Source organism: Xyrauchen texanus, chromosome 47 (genome assembly GCF_025860055.1).
Source record: "Xyrauchen texanus isolate HMW12.3.18 chromosome 47, RBS_HiC_50CHRs, whole genome shotgun sequence".
In the NCBI taxonomy this organism is placed as follows: domain Eukaryota; kingdom Metazoa; phylum Chordata; class Actinopteri; order Cypriniformes; family Catostomidae; genus Xyrauchen; species Xyrauchen texanus.
The window spans coordinates 17,920,576-17,940,325 of record NC_068322.1 but is presented as its reverse complement, the minus strand read 5'-3'; the positions used below and the strand labels follow the sequence as shown (position 1 = coordinate 17,940,325).

Below are 19,750 nucleotides of genomic sequence, written 5' to 3'. Positions count from 1 at the left end.
TCTTGATCGAAGACAGATGACTTCTGAAAGGTTTCATTTGATTTCATCTGCGTCAAAGATTGTAATAAGAAGGCGTTTTGTGATTGTGCATTTGAGAGGCAATTTCTCATTAAACCAAACATGTTATGCCTGCTGAGTTAAAAGGAAATTAATAACTTTTGAGCCATAATTGAATTGGATGTTCATCACTGTGGAGAGTTTTGTCTTTGTCTTTCAGTTCTGAACCGACAATACTGTGAGTTTAGAAATATTAAAGTTGCAGGAGCAAATCACATAGTTCACCTTTAACTTGGCAAAGATTGGTGACCCTACGAATAATTTAGATGCATCCAGAATTGTTTTAAAATGAGATCAAATGGTGAGATGCTTAAAGATTTCTACCCCAACCACAATAACATGGACAGATATACAAAAGCAACTATGACTTTGTATGGAATGAACGCTCAAATTGCCCTGAAAGATTGGCAACTGTAGATGTTTTTATGTAACGCCTAGGCCTACGTGTTATTTTTTGTACATTTGTATAGTTACGAAAACGATATCCATGTATTCACTGCTTTAACGTATGTAAGGCTTTTGAGGCATACAAATCTTTACGAATCCTCAGACAACTTGTCAGAACTGAAATTCACACATATTTGTTGCTGCGATTATTCAAATATTTCGATTATTTGAACCCCAAAGGATTCGTGAACATTTGTACGTCTCTGAAGTTGTTCAAACGTAAAAGGGTCTATGCTTCAGACGCTGTCAATGTCAATATTTTATGTTTCAGTGTCTATGATAGAACCACACTTTGTGAACGAATACCTTTTAATACTCATAAGATCATGTTGGAAATTATGTGCCTTAATTTTCCACAGAGTGTGGAGGGCGAACACCATGAGAAGGCAGTGGAATTGCTGAAAGCAGCTAAGGACAGTGTCAAACTGGTGGTGCGCTACACCCCTAAAGTCCTGGAGGAGATGGAGGCACGGTTTGAGAAGCTGCGCACTGCCCGCAGACGGCAACAACAGCAGCTCCTCATACAGCAACAGCAGCAACAGAACCTGGCCTCTCAGCAGAACCACATGTCGTAGGTGAGGCTTTTCATTGCTTTTAGGGTAACAGGACCTTAAGAGGGCAGCACTTGAACAAGTTAGCTGCCCCAGATCCCTTGAGGCCTGTTGGATATCAGAGGACTGGCATGTTTTGTCACTAGTGAAACAGACTCCAACTGTGTCCGATACTTATCTGTTTTGTCATTCTCGAAACCTCACATATCAGCTTCTCAAATAGTTCCTCCATTTCTGTATTAAAATGATAAAGAATGCAGCCATTTGCAAGGCCATTATCACTGTTCTGAAATAACAGCTCTCTCATTTTCTCATGACCTCCTTCCTCTTTGCAAATGCAATAAAATAGCAGAGAATTCTATTAGTCAAAAGAGTATTTTCCGGACAGACCAAAGTGATTCTAGTCAAATTAGAGATACTCTAACAAATCTCTCGCCTCATTGGCTGCTAGCGTGACGGTTAGCTCTGAGCAGTAAGATAGCTGGCAGTGATGTAACCTCACCGTGGAAGCCAGCCATGCCTAAAATGAAGCTATAAGCAGCACCACCGCTCTAAAGCATGTTTATGCGGATATTCATTTCAAAATAACTTAGATGGGCAATTGCCACTGTGCACTTATTACCCGAGGGGCACTTCACAAGTGATTCTTCACTTGTCTCTTGTGGACAAGACTCACTCACACACACAAACACACACAAAGATCCCCCATTTAGCCTTAACAGACTGTAGAGGCAAGTGCTGTTAGCGAGCACCTATGAAGGCCAGAACGGCACATGAGGGGGTGGGTGGCCAGCACCACGCCCGACCACCTTTGTCTCCCCAGTGGCGATGTTTTACACACTGCACCAGGTACTCATTTTAGGCTGAGTCGACCTAGGGGAGGCCCGGGACCGGTTCAGATAACCATCACTAGTGTTGGCCATGAGCGGGAATCGAACTCGGGTCGCCAGCAGCGAGCTAACCGCTACACTACCACTCCACACGCGCGCACACAAACACACACATGTTGGGGCAGCTATCCTTATGAGGAATCTCCATTGAAATAATGATGTATATACTGTACGAACTATAGATTCTATCCCCTAACCCTACCCCTAAACCTGACCCTCACAAAAAAACTTTGGTTTGATATGTTTAAGCGATTTGAATTATGGGGGCACTAGAAATGTCCTCATAAACCACATTTATAGCATTATATCCTTGTAATTACCAGTTTGTAACCTAAATAAAGTCCTCTTAAACCACTTAAACCTGCCCACACACACACACACACACACACACACACAGTTTAATTCTTTATTTGACACCACCATTAAAACAAGTTACAGCAGGTATCAAAAATAGGATTTGCATGTCCAGACATATTTTTACCACAGCATAGATTTGTAAACACAATCATGAGTAACACATACACTTTTACCCAATTATGGATATAGATAACAGCTTCTCTTGAAAATGCAATGCATACTATTGAACATGTTACAGAGCAATACCTTGCTAACTATCTTTACAAACACACACACAAGAATACTCATGTATGCACTAACTAACACACACACACACACACACACTCACTGAAACTATAAAACCTAGTGCAGAAACTCTCAAATATATTGAAGGCATTACAAGGCATTATAACTAGGGATGGGCAATACCACTTTTTCCATTGGATAAAATGGGTCATTTTTTACTTTCTGCACGCCAAGATGACTGGAAGAAGAACTAGTTCCTGTTCTATGCATATGTTTGCTAGTAAAATTATTTTTCTTTTCCACTTACAAGCTTATGTTGCAGTATATATTTATGTCCATTGTAAATAAATAATAAAGTCACTAGTAATAATAAAATCATAAAAAGGAAATAGTCTTATAGAATGAACATTACTATACCTCCATTTAAAGTAGCGAATTTAATTTTGCGTGTTGCATTCTCTGCAGTTTCCTGGTGAAACCCTAGAGGTGCTACAAAAACTGCATGAATACAACGGCTGATTAAGACTTAAACACTTATTTTTCACTCTATAATTACACACCACTATGTTATGATTTTGAAACACTTTTAATCTAAAGTGTTATTCGGAAAACATTTTAATCCTTGTAGCAAACTCGCATACATTTACACTCTTATTTCAGTGTAATTCGCTTCCGCTATAGCTCACCTGATTTTAGATCTGGAAAATCGCTGTTTGAGCCCAGCCTGGAACGAGGGCTGTGCGATACATCAAATACCCATGATATAATCGCAGTGACTTTGCTGGCGATATAAAATTCAACAATATCGTGAATATTTTAATGAGCCTTTTATTTGGCCATTAAGTTTCATAGAGTGCATCAGTAAACTAATTTCCCGATCCTTCAGGGCTGTATAATTAATCAAAACAACATCAAAATGGAGATATGATCATATTTGATTATTTAACTGCCAAAGGCTGATAAACATGATCTGTGTGTGCTTCAGAATGAACCGGTGACACGCTGATCTGTGTGCACGCAGGCCTGTTCACCAGCATTGTGAAGTACTGAAGGTTCAAGCATTCACGCAATTCCAAACATTAGTAACCGCTATAAATGTAGTATACAAATCTACACATGTGGAACAGTAAAGGAGAGTTTGACAGCAGTTCACAAGATGTGAAACTCATAACTGTCAAAGAAACATACAGAACATGTATAACATAATGAGCTCCTCCTTCCTGGTGAAGGTGAAATAAACACGACTGCATGCAGTCAAAAAAAAAAAGAAACTGTTTAGGTTGAAGTACATAAGACTGAACAAATCTTATCCTGAAAACAATAATAATTCAGTATTATATTATAATAATAAACTTGACTGAGATCCACAGTAATCATTTAGTACTATGCAAAAAAAAAAGGCTAAGTGGAGTAGTTTTGGCTCATTTAAAAGTGTTTTAGTAAAAATAGATGAACGTAAATAAGATTTTTATTAAGCTTCCATGTGTGATTGTTTAGGTATATTGGTTAGGTTTAGGCCTTGGTTATGGATGTTTGTTTTGTTAACCTCTCATTTGCGTTTTGGACGCTATTAGTTATGTTTAGGTTAAAGTTTTAGGTTAGGGAGGTACGTTTTGCTCATTAAAACCTCCATCCTTAAAAACCTTGTCTGATTGCAACACCATTTCACTCACTTTGGCGCCCCCTGCTGGATATTTCACTGGGAAACTGCAGCGAAAAGTGTAATGAAGCATGTAATTTAGTTTTGCTAAAATTTTCATGAGATCAGGCTGATGAAATCAGAATTGGAAGTATGGATATTTTAGGATAGATATGCTTAAATCAAACTAAGACATTAACTCTGCTCGTTTAAGTTCTTTTTTAACCTGACACAGTGTCTAAAAAGGCAGTTCTGGAAAAAAGCAATGAGATGCAACGCAATGGTCCAAAACATCCATCTTCGTGTGAACGGCCCCCAGTATTTTTAATTAAAATGGAACCTCACAAATGACTTATTTGGATTGCTCACTGTCCACTATTTTAATCTAATAAAGCCAAACAAATAAAATGAAAAGCCCAGGCATACCAACAGACATTTTGACGGTCCCGTTAAACTTGTCTCTCAGCTTTTGTCCTTTTGGTCTTTCACAGGCTGTTCCAAAAGAAGTAGTAGAGGACACCGAGTGTGAGCTACTCGATATCACATTCACAGTGATGTAAGGAGGTCCAAGAGATCGGAAGAGGACCCTTACTGTTCCGCAGTAAAGACTGTCCTCTTTCAGTGTACTACCTACCCAAAAAGGTCGAAAACTCCATGATAGGTGTCCCAAATTGGTTCTTGGAATAATGTACATGATGGCAGAGAGGAGGCGAGCACTGAGTACACGGTTCTGCAGTTATTGTTCATATTTCAGTTGTCTGGAACTAGTCGCAAGTTGAGTCCCTCTTGTAGTTTTGTGAAAACGTGTTTTCTTGACATATATTTGTAATGCATTTGACTTTGTTTTTATCAATGTTATATTTTCGTTGTCATTGCTTTGTATAGTAACCTTTTGAGGGATTCTTTTGGTGCTCGTGTCTGTGAATAGATGACCTTGAATGAATAACTTTAAGGTATTTAATGCCCAGTGGTGAATTCTCAGGGCCAGCAAAGCCTTCTCTGCTGGCCTAACATGCCAAATAAATAAATATTTTTCATCCTTTCATTATCAATCACCTTTTTGCCTATGTATTTTTAATCGCTTTCCACTCTAAATTAATCTACCAACAAATAGAGAAAAATGTAATGTTTATCCAGTCAGAATTTATTCTGTGATGCTTACAAGCAAAGTGTGACAACTGTTTCACAAATCACATGCCTGAAGCAGCGCGTGAGTTTGAGCTCCACCCCGTCAGGCCTTCAGAATTTCCACAGAATCCCTCAACAGTGCAAATGAATGAGCAACTAAAGTCAGATTGTCAGATTCATCAGCCAATCAGATTGATTTATTTGTTCTTGGTGGGTGTGATCTTTAGGATATGTTCTGGTTGAGGCCTCCTAGCTGGCCTTGAGTGACGCAATCACGCTTTAAATGATGCACATAATTCAAGAGTGAAAAGCACGAGATCTTGCTGACGAGTCGGCTGTCATCACTGCTGGTATTGCCGTTGAGAAAGAGATCCTTATGGATTTAAAAACACAAGATATTTTGAATGACCGTGCGATTGCTTAATTTATTCAACAGGAAAGGAGGACTGATTTTCACGTCAAGTAAATTGGTATACAAAGTAACTGATAAACATTCACTTTATTCATTAATATCGATAAATGAGTTTATTTCCACATTACACGATATTAAAGCTTGTTTAACAGGTGTATAAAACATTATAATCTCTTTTGATAATCGCACTTCTGAAGCACAAATACTAGCGCTGCAGCATTGTTTATCAGTTGGGTTGCTAGGAGACCACTCTAATGAGAGTCAAACAACTGCTAAGCTAACGTTAGCATTGCAGTTCCGAATATCGAGGAATGGAATGCAGATATCAAGTAGGAATATCCCACATCCAACTTGAATGGAACGCAGCATAACCGTGAACCCTGAGTAAACAAAATTTATTGCAAGCAACATTTAAATCGCAAATATTATTAGAACTATTTTTCCAGGTATTATAGACCTCCTTGGTAGATTCATTTGAAAAGTTAGGATTTTTGAATGTCTGTTCGAGAGACGTTCATTTCACTAAACAGTCATGCTGCAGTTAAAATTAGGCTTGCTTGTGCATTAAGCGTCATTTCTAGTTCTGGCTTTCGTGCGTGGACGTGTTTTTAAAATGTCAATTGGTATTATTAGTTAGCTGCGACATAATGTTTGATGCCCAAAGGCATAGGTGTCTTATTCATTGTGAAACTGTTTTCTTAATGCAGTGAATCACACCGAAGGCCTAGACTTTAAATGCTCAGCCCGCCACTGTTTATACCATATTGTAGCAAGAAATATTGTGACAAGAAATTAGATTTAGCAATAACACACTTGTTTTGTCATTCTATTGTCAAATAATGGGTAAAAAAAAAACAAATGTGTGATGATAAAGTTATTACTAAACTGTATCTTATGAACCATGTGACATAAGTCTCACAAAATCATGAACATCATTTGCACAGAATGTTTTTGTTAGATCACTGTATCACCTGTGTCGTTGACAGAGATTATTTTGTGCATTTGGCATAAGTATGACGGGTATATTTGAAGGGTCATTCATCGATGACAGTTTCAATGCAGTTTTACGGTTGTGATGTCACTATTGAAATTAAAATCGAATTCAGAAAGATTCTATTTTAGACAATTTACTATATATGAGGACAAAAATATTTCAAACAGATACATGATCAACAAATGAAGGAAAATCACAACATAGTTATATTTTTAAAGTTTATCTCAGAATTTTTAAATAATATTAATTTTCCTATTCTGTATTATATTTTACAGCATTATATTTATCTTAACCGACCACCTCATTTACTGGAAACATTGTTACATTCTCCTGTTTTGACAATCAATTTATGTCGTAAGCATTAATTTACTGCATTATTCTCTTTTATTTCATAAAATTACATTTAATTGTACTAGAAGCAAAACTGTAAATCGGCAAGTAGTTGATGACCACCAGTAATCAAAGGTAATATCGTATATGTGTTATTGTAATATCATTTTATGTTTTTTCCTGCAAAGACTTTGGTAGATACTTGAATTGGTTCATTTGATGGTTGGTTTTTGAGTAACCTTTGAACTGTGGGTAACCTTTAAACGTTTCATCCTAATAGAAGAAACCACGCAAAGCTGTGAAAGTGATTTGTTCCTTGACTCTCAATTGATTCATTCATTTCAACTGATTCTCTTTCCTTTTATATGTTTACTTAACAGACTTTCGTATTAATAAGTTGCATTTTTGAGGCTGGACAAGCTGATCTTATGACAGCAGGAAAAAAATTATCAAGTCATATGCAATTGTTATACATATTATATTTGTATAAATAAATATATGTGCGTGTGTGCAATGCTTCGATTCTTCTTTGCTTCACATTCTAAACTGGATCTGTCCATGCCTGACCTTTGCTAAATTCATTAATTAATAAAAGTAACCCAAAGTATTACATTTTGCAGTTTAATTAGTAATGTGCCGTTTGTGCTACAGACATGATACCTCAAATCATGTGGCTTGTTAAGGAGGGATGTGCTATTTTAAGTAACCAGACTTACAATTTTCCATAAAACAGGGAGAACTTACACTAAGTCATGACCAGAATATTATAGAGAATTGGGCTCTTGTCATATGGGCCAGTAAGCAACTGCCTCAATTCAACCAGATCACCATAGTAACCACATAGTAACACACTAACAGCCACTCAGAACACTTAAAGGAACAGTTCACCCAAAAATAAAAATTCTCTCCTCATTGACTCACCCACATGCCATCCCAGATGTGTTACGTACTTACTTCTGCTTAACACAAACGAAGATTTTTAGAATATTAGAATATATTTCAGCTCTTTTGGACCATAGAAGGCAAGTGAATGGTGAGCTGACATTTGAAGCTCAACAAAGCACATAAAGGTAGCATAAAATGTATCCATATGACTTCAGTAGTTTAATCCACATCTTCAGAAGTGATTTGATAGGTCAGCTCACCATTCACTTGCATTCAATGGACCAACAGAGCTGAAATGTATTTGAACATTATACAAATTTTCTTTTTTGTTCAGTAGAAGAGTCACATCACATACACATAAATGATGAGCAAATTTTTATTTTTGGGTGATCCCTTTAAGAAAATGCATGGCAATGAACTGGTAACCAGTTACAATACAAAAAAAAAATTGCAGTCGCTGGCTGCAATTTGTGCAGTGCAATCCTTTTACATTAACCAGGCATCTAATGAAATGATAAATAACCAAACTACCCATTGCCTCATTAGTATCGATGAATCTGAGAGTCCTCTAGGATAATATACATCACTAATTTGATCAAGTGGTTAAATGTTTTTCAATTTCTCAAAATCTGTACTAAAGGGGTAGATAAACATTTGTAATGCCTATAAATACTGTTGATGTGATGAAAATCATGATAATAACAGATTGCATTCATTGGAAAAACATCTTGCAAGGGCCTTTTAAATGTATTTATATTTTATTTATAACTTGGGGGAAAAAGATCCACAGCAGCACATTGATTTACCTCAAAGTGGATTTACACTTGGAACTGTAGGTCTGGTGAATTTGAAATGAGGGCTATAGATCAAAAACCTGTGCAACATTTACTTCAGCAAAACAGGACACAGACGAGGATTGATCAGCTCATTTGGACTAAACTATTGGGTGCCGGTTTAATATTTAATATTTATTTATCTATGTTTGTATCCATTTTTTTGTGCAACACATCTAAATCTAAATCTTCAATTTAAATGTAAATGTTAAAAATAAATGTTAATGTTACATTTCCATTCTGATTCTGAATCTAAATGTAAAACTCAAATATAAATCTTGAATATAAATGTAAAATCTAAATGTTAAATATAAACCCAGCATGTAAATATAAATATAAATCTTAAATGTAAATAATTATAAATCCTAAATATAAATTCTAAATCCAAATGTTAAATATAAAATATAAATTTGAAATATAAAACTTAAATAATATAATCGTGAGCTAAACATTTAGATGACATACAAATAAATAACGCCCCTGGTCTGTCTTGACTGATGACGTTAAAGTAGTGCGACAGGGCAGCAGAGAGCAGTGGAAGATGATCCTGCGTTCCAAACGGGATAAATCTGCCTCCGAAGGGCAAACATTTTTTTTTCTTTTTTTTTTTTTTTAAACTGCATATTAACAAATATAACATCATGAGAAAATTCCACATAATCAACGTTGTATAATTTCCATCTCAGGTACAAAGGATTCAGTTATTCAAATATTAAGATATAGGAAAAATGAAACAAATAAAAATAATAATAATAATAATGCCAGAGTATTATTAAAACAAATTATATATAAGGGATAAGATGCCATTTATCTATCAATTTTGAATTTGCAAACCATATTACAAGCCCTGAAAACTTTTTTATTTTTACACTTGTACAAAATATTACAGTATTGTTTAAAATAATTTATAAAATAAAAAATAAAAAATTTCATGTATATGAAAGTTCCCCAATAAAACTTTTCTATCCCACAGTCATTTACATATATCATTATATCAGTCCCACCCAATTTTATATCTATACCGAGTTTCCTTTTAATGAAATTTTCGACATCTGCCCTGTCCCAAATGGCGCACTTCATGCGGACTTTCGGTCTCGTGGACTTAAATTGCGCGTGCTCGCTGGGTCTACTAGTCCGTAGGCCGTCCCATTTAGCATTTTAACGCTCTGAAGTGTGTTCAGCAGCGCCCCCTTTGTACCCTTGAAGCGGTCTTCCGCGAAGCCCGCATATATCCAGGCTTCACGCACTTCAAGTACCCAGGAGTCCTTGCGAAAGGCCAATCAGACAACTGGTGTGAAGAGCGCTTTCGCTCACAGACACAGACAATTGATAACATGGCTGAGAAGAAAATATTTAAGTGTAAGTATCATTATGGTTTTTATGACTGTGTACATTTTACCAGTTGTTACCTACAGTTTATACAAACATCATGCTCATCGACCAGTGGTTGATGTCTCAAACATAGTAATAGCGCGCTGAATAATAGGCTGATCGCATAACGATTCATTATATAGAACCGAATGGCAGGGCTTTACTGAGTCATATGTAAGTGAAGTATGGATATTTAAACCTGTAAATTAAAAACGACATAAAAAAACAAGGTACACATAAAAATATAAAATACATATATATATATATGTATATAAAGAAAAAAGAAAATTAAGCAGTAAATCAAATAATAATGACTTAATGCATTAACGACTTTTGACAAGTTATATGTTTATCTACAAAGTCAATAACATTTACTTGCTTACCCTTTCCTCCGTGCATAACATCAGCATTTGTATGCATGAAAAATAATCTTGTCTTCTACGACGTCGGAGCGTATAAATGTGATTTCTCTGCATGGCAAGCCATCTCGCAAACACAATAGTAAAAACAACAACAATAGGCAGCATATTTCCCCAAACCGAACCTGCAGATCCTGTCCAACAATAACCACGCTTCACGATCGAGTCTGTCCCAAAAATACTTCTCAATGCGCCCTTGTGGACTTGCATGAGGGGCCCTATAAGTCTGCACTACATGACGTCACCGAAGTGTGGACTCTGAGGAAGTCCACAAGTCCGGAGTGTGCCATTTGGGACAGGGCCATAAACCCAAAACATATTTGTGTAAATACAATGAAAGAATAAATGAAAAATGTTTTCTTTATCATTATTACAGAATTCACACGAGTAATCAATATTCAGTTTGAAACGTTCCAATACATGTTTCGCAGGATAAATTCTATGCATTATTTTATATGCCTCCGAAGGGCACTTGGAGAGAACGATTGTGGCCACCATTTTGAAGGGTTGTTCCAAACCTAAGGGCTCATACATAGCTGCTTCGAAGGGCCCTTCAAAACGAGAGTTTCCGTGGTGTTCAACGGATGGACACTTCCCTGCCAAATGGAACTGGACTATATTTGCAGGTTTGCAAAGTGTAATGCAAATTAAACCATTTGCAACTACAATTAAACCATCTGCAACTACAAAAGTCGTTATCTTTTAACGACTGACTCTGGCGACTGTGTTATCCTTGTGCTTTTGGATCTAACTGCTGCATTTGACACAGTGGATCATGAGATATTGATTTCACGTTTAAGGCAGTGGGTGGGCATCAGTGGCATGGCACTGGAGTGGTTTAGGTCATATTTAGCGGATCGAACTTTTTGTGTCAGCATAGGTGAATTTGTATCCTCCACTGCTCCTCTCTTGTGTGGGGTCCCACAGGGCTCAGTCCTCGGCCCTCTACTTTTCTCTTTGTATTTGCTTCCACTTGGTTCCATACTTAGAAAGTACGCCATTTCATTCCACTGTTATGCAGATGACAGTCAGATTTATGTACCCCTTAAAAAGAAAAATGATAACTCTGTTGGACAACTACTCAATTGTCTCGACGACATAAAGGCCTGGATGGCTCTGAACTTTTTAAATTTTAATGATAAAAAACAGAAGTGATGGTTTTGGAGGCACCACTGGGACCCCGCCTGTAGATCTGGGCTCCTTGGCACCCTATATTAAATCTAACATTACAAATCTAGGAGTTAAAGTGGACCCTGAGCTTAAATTTGACAGTCACATCAAAGCTGTTGTCAAATCAAGCTTCTTTCATTTGAGGCAGCTGGCCAAAATAAAGCCAATTCTGTCAAGACAACATTTTGAAACTGCAATCCACGCCTTTGTAACTACACGGCTGGACTATTGTAATTCCCTATATGTGGGGGTTAGTGGGTCCTCCATCACCCGTCTCCAGATGGTACAAAATGCAGCAGCACGTCTTTTAACAGGCACACGTAAACATGAGCACATTTCCCTATTTTAGCTTCATTACATTGGCTGCCTATTCAATTTAGGATCCATTTTAAAATTCTGTTATTTGCTTTTAAATCTTTAAATGGTCTTGCCCCACCATACCTCTCTGAGCTTCTACACTCTTATAAACCCGTCCACGCTCTCAGGTCAGATGATCAGCTGCTCCTGACTGTGCCTAAAACTAAGCTGTAAGCTCAGAGGGACCGTGCCTTTGCTGTGTCTGCCCCTAGACTATGGAATGATCTGCCTTTGCATGTAAAGCAGGCCTCTTCTTTATCTGTTTTTAAAACCCTTCTTAAAACCCATCTTTTCTCTGTGGTTTTTAACACCTAGTAAGAGGTCGATTTTATTTACTCGATTTTATTTACTTGATTGTATTTGTTACTTTGTTTTTATTGTATGGTTATTAATTGTACATATGTTTATGTATATTTTTCTATATTTTTATGTACAGCACTTTGGTCAACTTTGGTTGTTGTAAAGTGCTTAACAAATAAAGTTGGTAAAGTTGGTACAATCACAATCTCATTCTACACAAAAACATGTGACCTCCCTTCATCTCCATGGTTTAAAAAGCTTGTAATCATTGTAATAATATATATATATATATTTTTTAACAACTGTCCTTCTTTTGGAATCTGGCTAATCCTTGTTATTTTAATGTAAATTCACTGGATCTGTTTCTTAAAAAAAGAACACACATTTAAAAGAAATAATTCTACACAGTGGCATGCACTGTACGTTTGTGTACAGGTTCGTTTTTTTTATTTTTTATAAAACTTTTTTGCAAATGAAGCTTACATTTCTTCACGAAATTTTAAATAATACATTTTTGGTTTATTTTCTGAAAGCAGTTAGTGAGGATAATCATGTATTAAGATATCTGATTGGGTGCAGCTGATGGTCATTAGCATCAGCCTTTGTGCAATGGCAGCTGCTCCTTTGGCTTAGATAGATGACGCTAATGCTGAGTTAACACTACACGATTTAAAGACCGATTTTCGCTCTCCGACAGTTTTGTGGAGATCGCCGACAAAAGCTGGATATCGTAGGAGCAAATTGGAGCTCACTCCTGTGAGCGACAAACACAATGTTTGAACTATCAAAGACGCGATTTGAGAGAAGCGCCGACGCATCACCGATATCTAGGATGTTAAATATCTGGAACTGTCTGCGATTCCAAATCATGCAATGTGATATATGTTTTGACTAAATACAACTGCAGAAAGACATACAGCCAATGGGGCACGGGAAGTTTCAGTGGGAGGAGCCCTGATGTACCTGCAACAGAACATCAACTAGCATGTCTGCGATATCAAGAAAGTCTCATTGGACTGAAGAAATGGAGGAAAACATTGTGGAACATTGGCAGGAGCACCAGTACCTATTTGATGTTTCATCTGATCCGTCCCACAACCTGGTGGAGGAAGAGAAGAGTTGCAGAGAAATTGCCAATTCTCTTGGACAGTCAGGTAAGCAAATGGGTAGATTTTCTGTAGGAGGTACTTTTTCATATTTTAACCAATAAAATATATGATGCCTTGGGAGGCATTTACATTTATGCATTTGGCAGACGCTTTTATCCAAAGCGACTTACAGTGCAATTATTACAGGGACAATCCCCCCGGAGCAACCTGGAGTTAAGTGCCTTGCTCAAGGACACAATGGTGGTGGCTGTGGGGTTTGAACCAGTGTCCTTCTGATTACCAAATTACCAGTTATGTGCTTAGACCACTACACCACCACCACTCCGAGGCGATTAAAAACATACACATCATGTATGCTTTGTACTTTTTCATCCGCATTCTTAAGTTTATTCATATATATATGTGTGTATGTATATATATATATATATATATATGCCATCTTGGATTACACTGACACCTAGTGGTGTGGATGCAGCATTATTCAAAGGCTATTGAGTTAATTTACCGATACCATTGTAGAAATTCACTATTCACATTCAGCTATGATTAATTGAATCTATGAGAGAAAGTGTCCATTAACAGAGTGATTACTGAGATTAAGCAAGTAATATTCAGCTGGTCATGTGATCATAACGTGGCCTTCTCTATGTAGAATAAAACAGCTTTTATAAGGTTACTGATAAGACTAGAGTCTACATATGATTTTATACACATGTTTCAAAATTACTATTCATTTCTTTTGGAGTAAACCTTTTTAAATGAGGAAAAAATAACTAGTTGCACTTTTAACTATTCATTTTTGTATTTGTTTAGCAACTGTATTTGTGTTATTATTATTACTCCACCAGAAAAATGTGTGTTGATTCTAGCTGCAATTTGCTAATGTTTCTGAAGTAAACAGGTGAAGTCTTCCAAATTCAGGAAATCAGATAGCATTTTGACCTTTTCTTGTAAATAGTGGACAGATGTTGCTCTAATTTATTGTTTAGAGGAAATCGTAGTTGATAACGTTTTTTAAATGTTTCATAATCAATTATGATTCATTTAATTCAGTTTATGGTTTATTGATGCAAGTCATCATAATTCTGAACAGCTGTGTGTGTATGCATTTGAGAAAATACAGTACTCTGCTAGCCAAAAGTTATAGTGTGTGCTATGAGCCAAAAGAGACTACTAATGGTAAGAATGGAACCTTTAAAGGGTTAATGATAAATCCTGTATAGGACCCAACTGTGCTTTTATGTAGGATTTATTCCTTAATGAGAACTGTGAAATGAAGCAATGTTTTTATTTTACATTAAACTTAATTAACGCAACATATTTTGGAGAATATCCTTTTGTGCAAAGACACACACACGCACACACACACACAAAACAGCACCTTGAAGTGTCAGCATGTGGCCATTTGTTCATGACAATGGTATTAAGGAGGTGTGAATGATGTGTAACATTTGTTACATTAAACAAACAGGCACACAGAGCTCATTTCCTCTTTTTTTCTCTTTCGTAAGCATCCAACTCATCACATTATCAACACCCACCCCGCTCTCCATGATTATCTGGCACAAATGGTGTATATAATGGAGTATTGCAAGCTGCAGTCAGGGGAATCATGAGTGGGTCCAATGTAGGACTCATATTAACTGAGATACGAAAAAAGCATTTTATTCCTCATTTAAAGAAAACAAGGGACATACTGTATTATTGAAGTTTTTTTCAACTGTACACACGGTGATTGAAACAATTCACCAATTCGTCAATTTCTCTTGCTAATGTGCCAGAAACATATAGCCGAACGGTTAACACCATTTTCCTGCTTCCACACAATTTGCGGTTCTTCTGCATTACATTTGCAAAACTCTTCATACAACTCTCAGCAGTCCAGCACAATTGTCATTGTGAATACACCTGCTCCAAATCTAAAACCAAGGGAGTCAAACAACAACAAACAAATCTCACCCGTGCAAACACAATTAACCAAAATTGAATATTTTACTCTCTCAAATACAAAAAATGTGTGTGTGTGTGTAAGATTTTGGAAATGTGGCTTTGTGTATGTATTTTGAGGAAATGGCTCAATGATTCTGTAAAATGTGTGTATCCAATTGAAAAAAACGGAAAATACGGTACACCATTTTTGGGGATTTGTAATTGAAAGAGTCATTTAAGTAAAAATGTTCATTAAATATGATACAAATGACATTACATGAATACAATAACACTAATTTAACATTCAATATGTACAATCTTATTTACAACACAGAGTAAGTCATGGACATCATTGAAAAGGAATGGAATTAAATCAGAATTTACTAAGTACCACAGCGATTATTATTGAAACAAAGACTATTGTCAATGTAGTCATGTCACTTAGTAAGCCAACATGGTGAAAAAGGAAGATCCACACTGTCTATACTTTACAGTAGTATTTAAAGGTTCATGGATAGTTTGGCAGAATTAAGAAAGTCACTGTAAAGCCAGATCTTTTGAGCCAAGTACCAACCAGGCCCAGACAGAGTCTGCAGAATTTGTTGCATTTTCTGCAATGCTTTTGGGGAAACTCTGTGGATTTCTACTGAATGGACCTCAATACGGCCAGATACATTACAGTAAAAAGAGCTGAGAGGACTACACACATATTGGTAACTGAAATCATTATCAAATTAGCCCAAATATTTAATTAACAAACACAAATTGTGGGCAGGGATGTGTAGAATTTTGTGAATGAAGGACGTTCGAAATCTGGAGGTGCAGATTCCACGTTGGCCAGGACAGAACCAGGTTGGAGTGTCTCCATCATTCTCACAGGACATGGTAGACTGGTCTGTTGCTGGGACTGTCTGGAGAACTGGACTGGGAGTCACTTCCAGTTGGTGAGAGAGAAACCATATTCCTCATTCCCACAGCAACTCCTGTGTCTACTGAGGACAACCTGTCCACAATGCTGGACAAACACTGCAAACTAGATGTTCCGGGAGTTCTGTCTACTACACTAGCTGGTTTTAAGAAAGAGGAAATTCCACTGTTAGAGATACGTGGCAAACAATAAATGACACAAAGAACTTCATTTTCAGGTAAATCATTATGTGGAAATTCTGTTTTTGAGGCCTTGAGGGTACCAAAATGAATCTAAAATACATTGAGGTACCTCAGATGTTTCATATAGTGGTTGACCAATTTGGGTTTCAATGGTTGATTGATTCTTAGAATATAACAGTTGGTCCCCCAATACTGAAAATCTGGTGACATCCTTGCTTAAATGTGAATTTTCTTACCAATTTGTGCATCATAGTTGTAGTTATTCCCAAAGTGTGGACTCATCTGTGGCCAAACAGGACTGTTGCAGTCAACCTAAGTCAAGAAAACAAAAAGTTATCTTATTTAAACATATTTAAACAGTTTTGACAAAATGGAAGTAGTGAATGTAGTGTATATGAGACATGGGGAGGAATTTTCCTTCCACACGAGTCAGAGACCTAAAACGCTAATGTATAGACTTAAATTTTGCAAGGAACTCCCACGCTACGCTGGGCTCAATGCGTGGCGAATTGATTTTATCAGTGGAAGCCACACCAGTTTGTGCAAGATGACACTTTCTCTGAGTAAATCTGCAGAAAATCCTGGCAGAGGCGCAGCTCATGCAGTCAGTCAAGAATGCGGCGCGACTGGCTCTTTCCTGCCAGCCTCTGTTGGCTGGATTTACTGAGGCTTTGTTAGGCCATAAAGAGTCCAGTGGGAAAACCATTATTGTATCCTTCATTTTTACGCCCTGCACTGAGATTTTGTCATAATATATCTTGTGAACCAACAACTCAGAATAACTGAGTCTGATTGACTGTCCTTGTCAACAAATTACTTCACGACAATGTCTCTCACCAAGTCTACATAGTAAAATGTAGTAACATGCAATTGTAACCTGTAAAGAGCTATTTCTATTTCTAAAACTATCTTTGTTGATGTTACATAATGTAATCAGGTTGATTTAGACATGATGATGATATTAGTCATCAAATCAAGTCAGTAAAATTAGATGGAAGACTATAAAGAAATGAAAGGAGCTATTTCTACCAGACATGACCCTTACAAATAAGGTTTGTTTAAACCTTATGTATCAAAAGCAGTACAATTACATGTTACAACATGAAGCACATTTTTTAGGTTAATATATTTTTTTCCATGTACACTGTAAAAAAGTTTGTTTGTTTGTGTAACATAATGTAGTCAGACTGATTTAATCATTTAAAAATGTTATTTTTAAATATTTGACAATTTTGAGCAGTTAGTTAAGATGTTACACATGAAGCGCATTTAACGTTATCATAATCGACACCAGCTAAATTTGTCTTCCTTATTTTGATCATTAGCAGCCACTCATTGAAGGGCAAACTCAGAAAACAGTGACACATTGGGTGTCATGCACATATAGATTTTTTAAAGGGATAGTTCACCCAAAAATGCAAATTCTCTCATCATTTACTCACCCTCATGCCATCCTAGATCTGCATGATTTTCTTTCTTCAGCAGAACACAAACAGAGATTTTAGAAAAATATTTCAGCTCTGTATGTCTATAAAATGCAAGTGAATGGTGATCAGACATTGTTGCTCCAAAAATCACATAAAGGAAACATACAACTTCAGAAGCGATATAATAGATGTGGGTGAGAAAGAGAAGTGACTTTCAGATGTAATGGTGAAAATGAAGATTTAGAGTAAAAAACATTTTGATCTGTTTCTCAACCACACCTATTATATCACATTTGAAAATATTAATTTAAACACTGGAGACTTTTGGACTACTTTTATGTTTCCTTCATGTGATTTTTGGAGCAACAAAGGTCTGATCACCATTCACTTGCATTTTATGGACCTACAGAGCTGAGATATTCTTCTAAAAATCTCTGTTTGTGTTCTGCAGAAGAAAGAAAGTCATGAGGGACAGTAAATTATGAGAATTTTCATTTTTGGGTGAACTATCACTTTAAGTGCCCAGACATAGTAGTAAGCTATATGTATATCTTAACAGAAGTGGATGGCAATTTATTTTTGTTGTGCTGGAATTGAGACGGCCCTAACTCCAATTGAGTGATAGAATCTCCTGTGTGCCACCGAGATATGATCATGAAGATTAAAAAGTAGAGAGAAAAGGAAAAGGTTAAGACACCAAACCTAGTGCAGATACACACGATGGAGAAACCCAAACATCTACATTCAAAAGACGATTTTTTTTTTGCACTGAATAAAAAAGATGGTAACCTGCAATTATTACGGTAAGTATTTCTTTTTACGGTAAATAAATATATAAAACATAAATATTTTTATGGTAAACAATATTTTTGACTTTTTCCAATGTGTGCATTTGACCATCTGATCAAGAATTGCCGATATTAATTTAGAACATAATGCTTGTCAATCTAAACCCCAATCCAATAAAATATGAATAGCAGAATAAGAGTGATATTTACCATGCTTTCAGAACAGCAAGATGATGGGCTGGCAGGCTCCGAGCCACTCTCTGTAGGCAGGTTGTAGTAGTTCTCTACCTGTTCCCGGAGCAGCTCTTGAAGGCTCTCAATATAGTGGATGGCGTTCCTCAGGATCTCCACCTTGGGAAGCCGCTGGCTGGGATTGGCGGACGTGCAGCGGCGTAGAGCCTCAAAAGCGTGGTTCACCTTCTTCAACCTGCGCCGTTCCCTCATGGTGGCAGCTCTTCGGCGGTCCACCGTGCTGGATTTGCGCTTGCAAGCTTTGCAGGCCCACTGCAGGCAGTGACCAGGCTGGTGAGGGGCCCCGGGTGCCCGAATGTGCTCATCCTCCTCGGATCCAGCAAGTTCCCCTCCAGTTCCAAACTCCAAAGCTTCAGGGGATGAGGCACAAGTGCTGTCGTAGACCTGGGATGTGGAGAATACGTCCATGGTTGGAATTGGAATCGCGTGGCATGTGATGTGATATCTCTGGTGCCATACGCCCCTCTTATAGGGCCCTGTGTGGAGGCCAGGGCCCACATTGGTCAGCTCTAATGACCGTGCCCCATTGGCCAAGGCAGTCAGGGCTTAGTGACCCCCTCCCTTGTCCACCCTGCTCCCCACCCAAACCCAACACCATCTGTGTGAAGGGGTGGTTTCTCACACAGCTCGACGGCTTTGCTGCGTGATGGTCATTACAAGAGGGAATTATCAGCAATTAACATTTACATGTAGACCCTCTTAATATGAGTTTATTACATGTACAAACCTGTTGTCCTCATTTACTCACTTCATGCAGTTCTATACCTGTA

General features: G+C 37.2%; 2 protein-coding genes across 2 annotated transcripts in view; one reads left to right on the top strand and one right to left on the bottom strand.

Moving 5' to 3' along the window:
• Positions 1–7,538, top strand: part of lin7a (lin-7 homolog A (C. elegans)) — a 43,026-nt gene extending 35,488 nt beyond the window's left edge. The window contains exons 5-6 of the mRNA XM_052120318.1: positions 864–1,079; positions 4,658–7,538. Coding sequence (XP_051976278.1) covers positions 864–1,079 — 216 coding nt within the window. The 3' untranslated portion in view covers positions 4,658–7,538. The remainder of the gene's footprint in view (positions 1–863; positions 1,080–4,657) is intronic.
• An 8,738-nt stretch (positions 7,539–16,276) lies between these two features.
• On the bottom strand, positions 16,277–19,388 carry myf5 (myogenic factor 5). The gene is made up of 3 exons (XM_052121041.1): positions 18,939–19,388; positions 16,750–16,825; positions 16,277–16,470 (listed from the first exon to the last, which is right to left on the bottom strand). The coding sequence occupies exons 1-3, from the start codon at positions 19,386–19,388 to the stop codon at positions 16,277–16,279; spliced, it is 720 nt and encodes a 239-aa protein (XP_051977001.1).
• Between the last annotated feature and the right edge of the window lie 362 nt (positions 19,389–19,750).

What these genes read in the sequence shown, in the direction of transcription:
- myf5 (XM_052121041.1), bottom strand. Translation starts at nt 19,388, where the DNA reads ATGGACGTATTCTCCACATCCCAGGTCTACGACAGCACTTGTGCCTCA. An exon ending in CTTGCTGTTCTGAAAGCATG is followed by an intron (nt 16,826 to 18,938) that starts GTAAATATCACT and finishes TTCTTGACTTAG; the next exon opens with GTTGACTGCAACAGTCCTGT. An exon ending in CAACTATGATGCACAAATTG is followed by an intron (nt 16,471 to 16,749) that starts GTAAGAAAATTC and finishes TCTTAAAACCAG; the next exon opens with CTAGTGTAGTAGACAGAACT.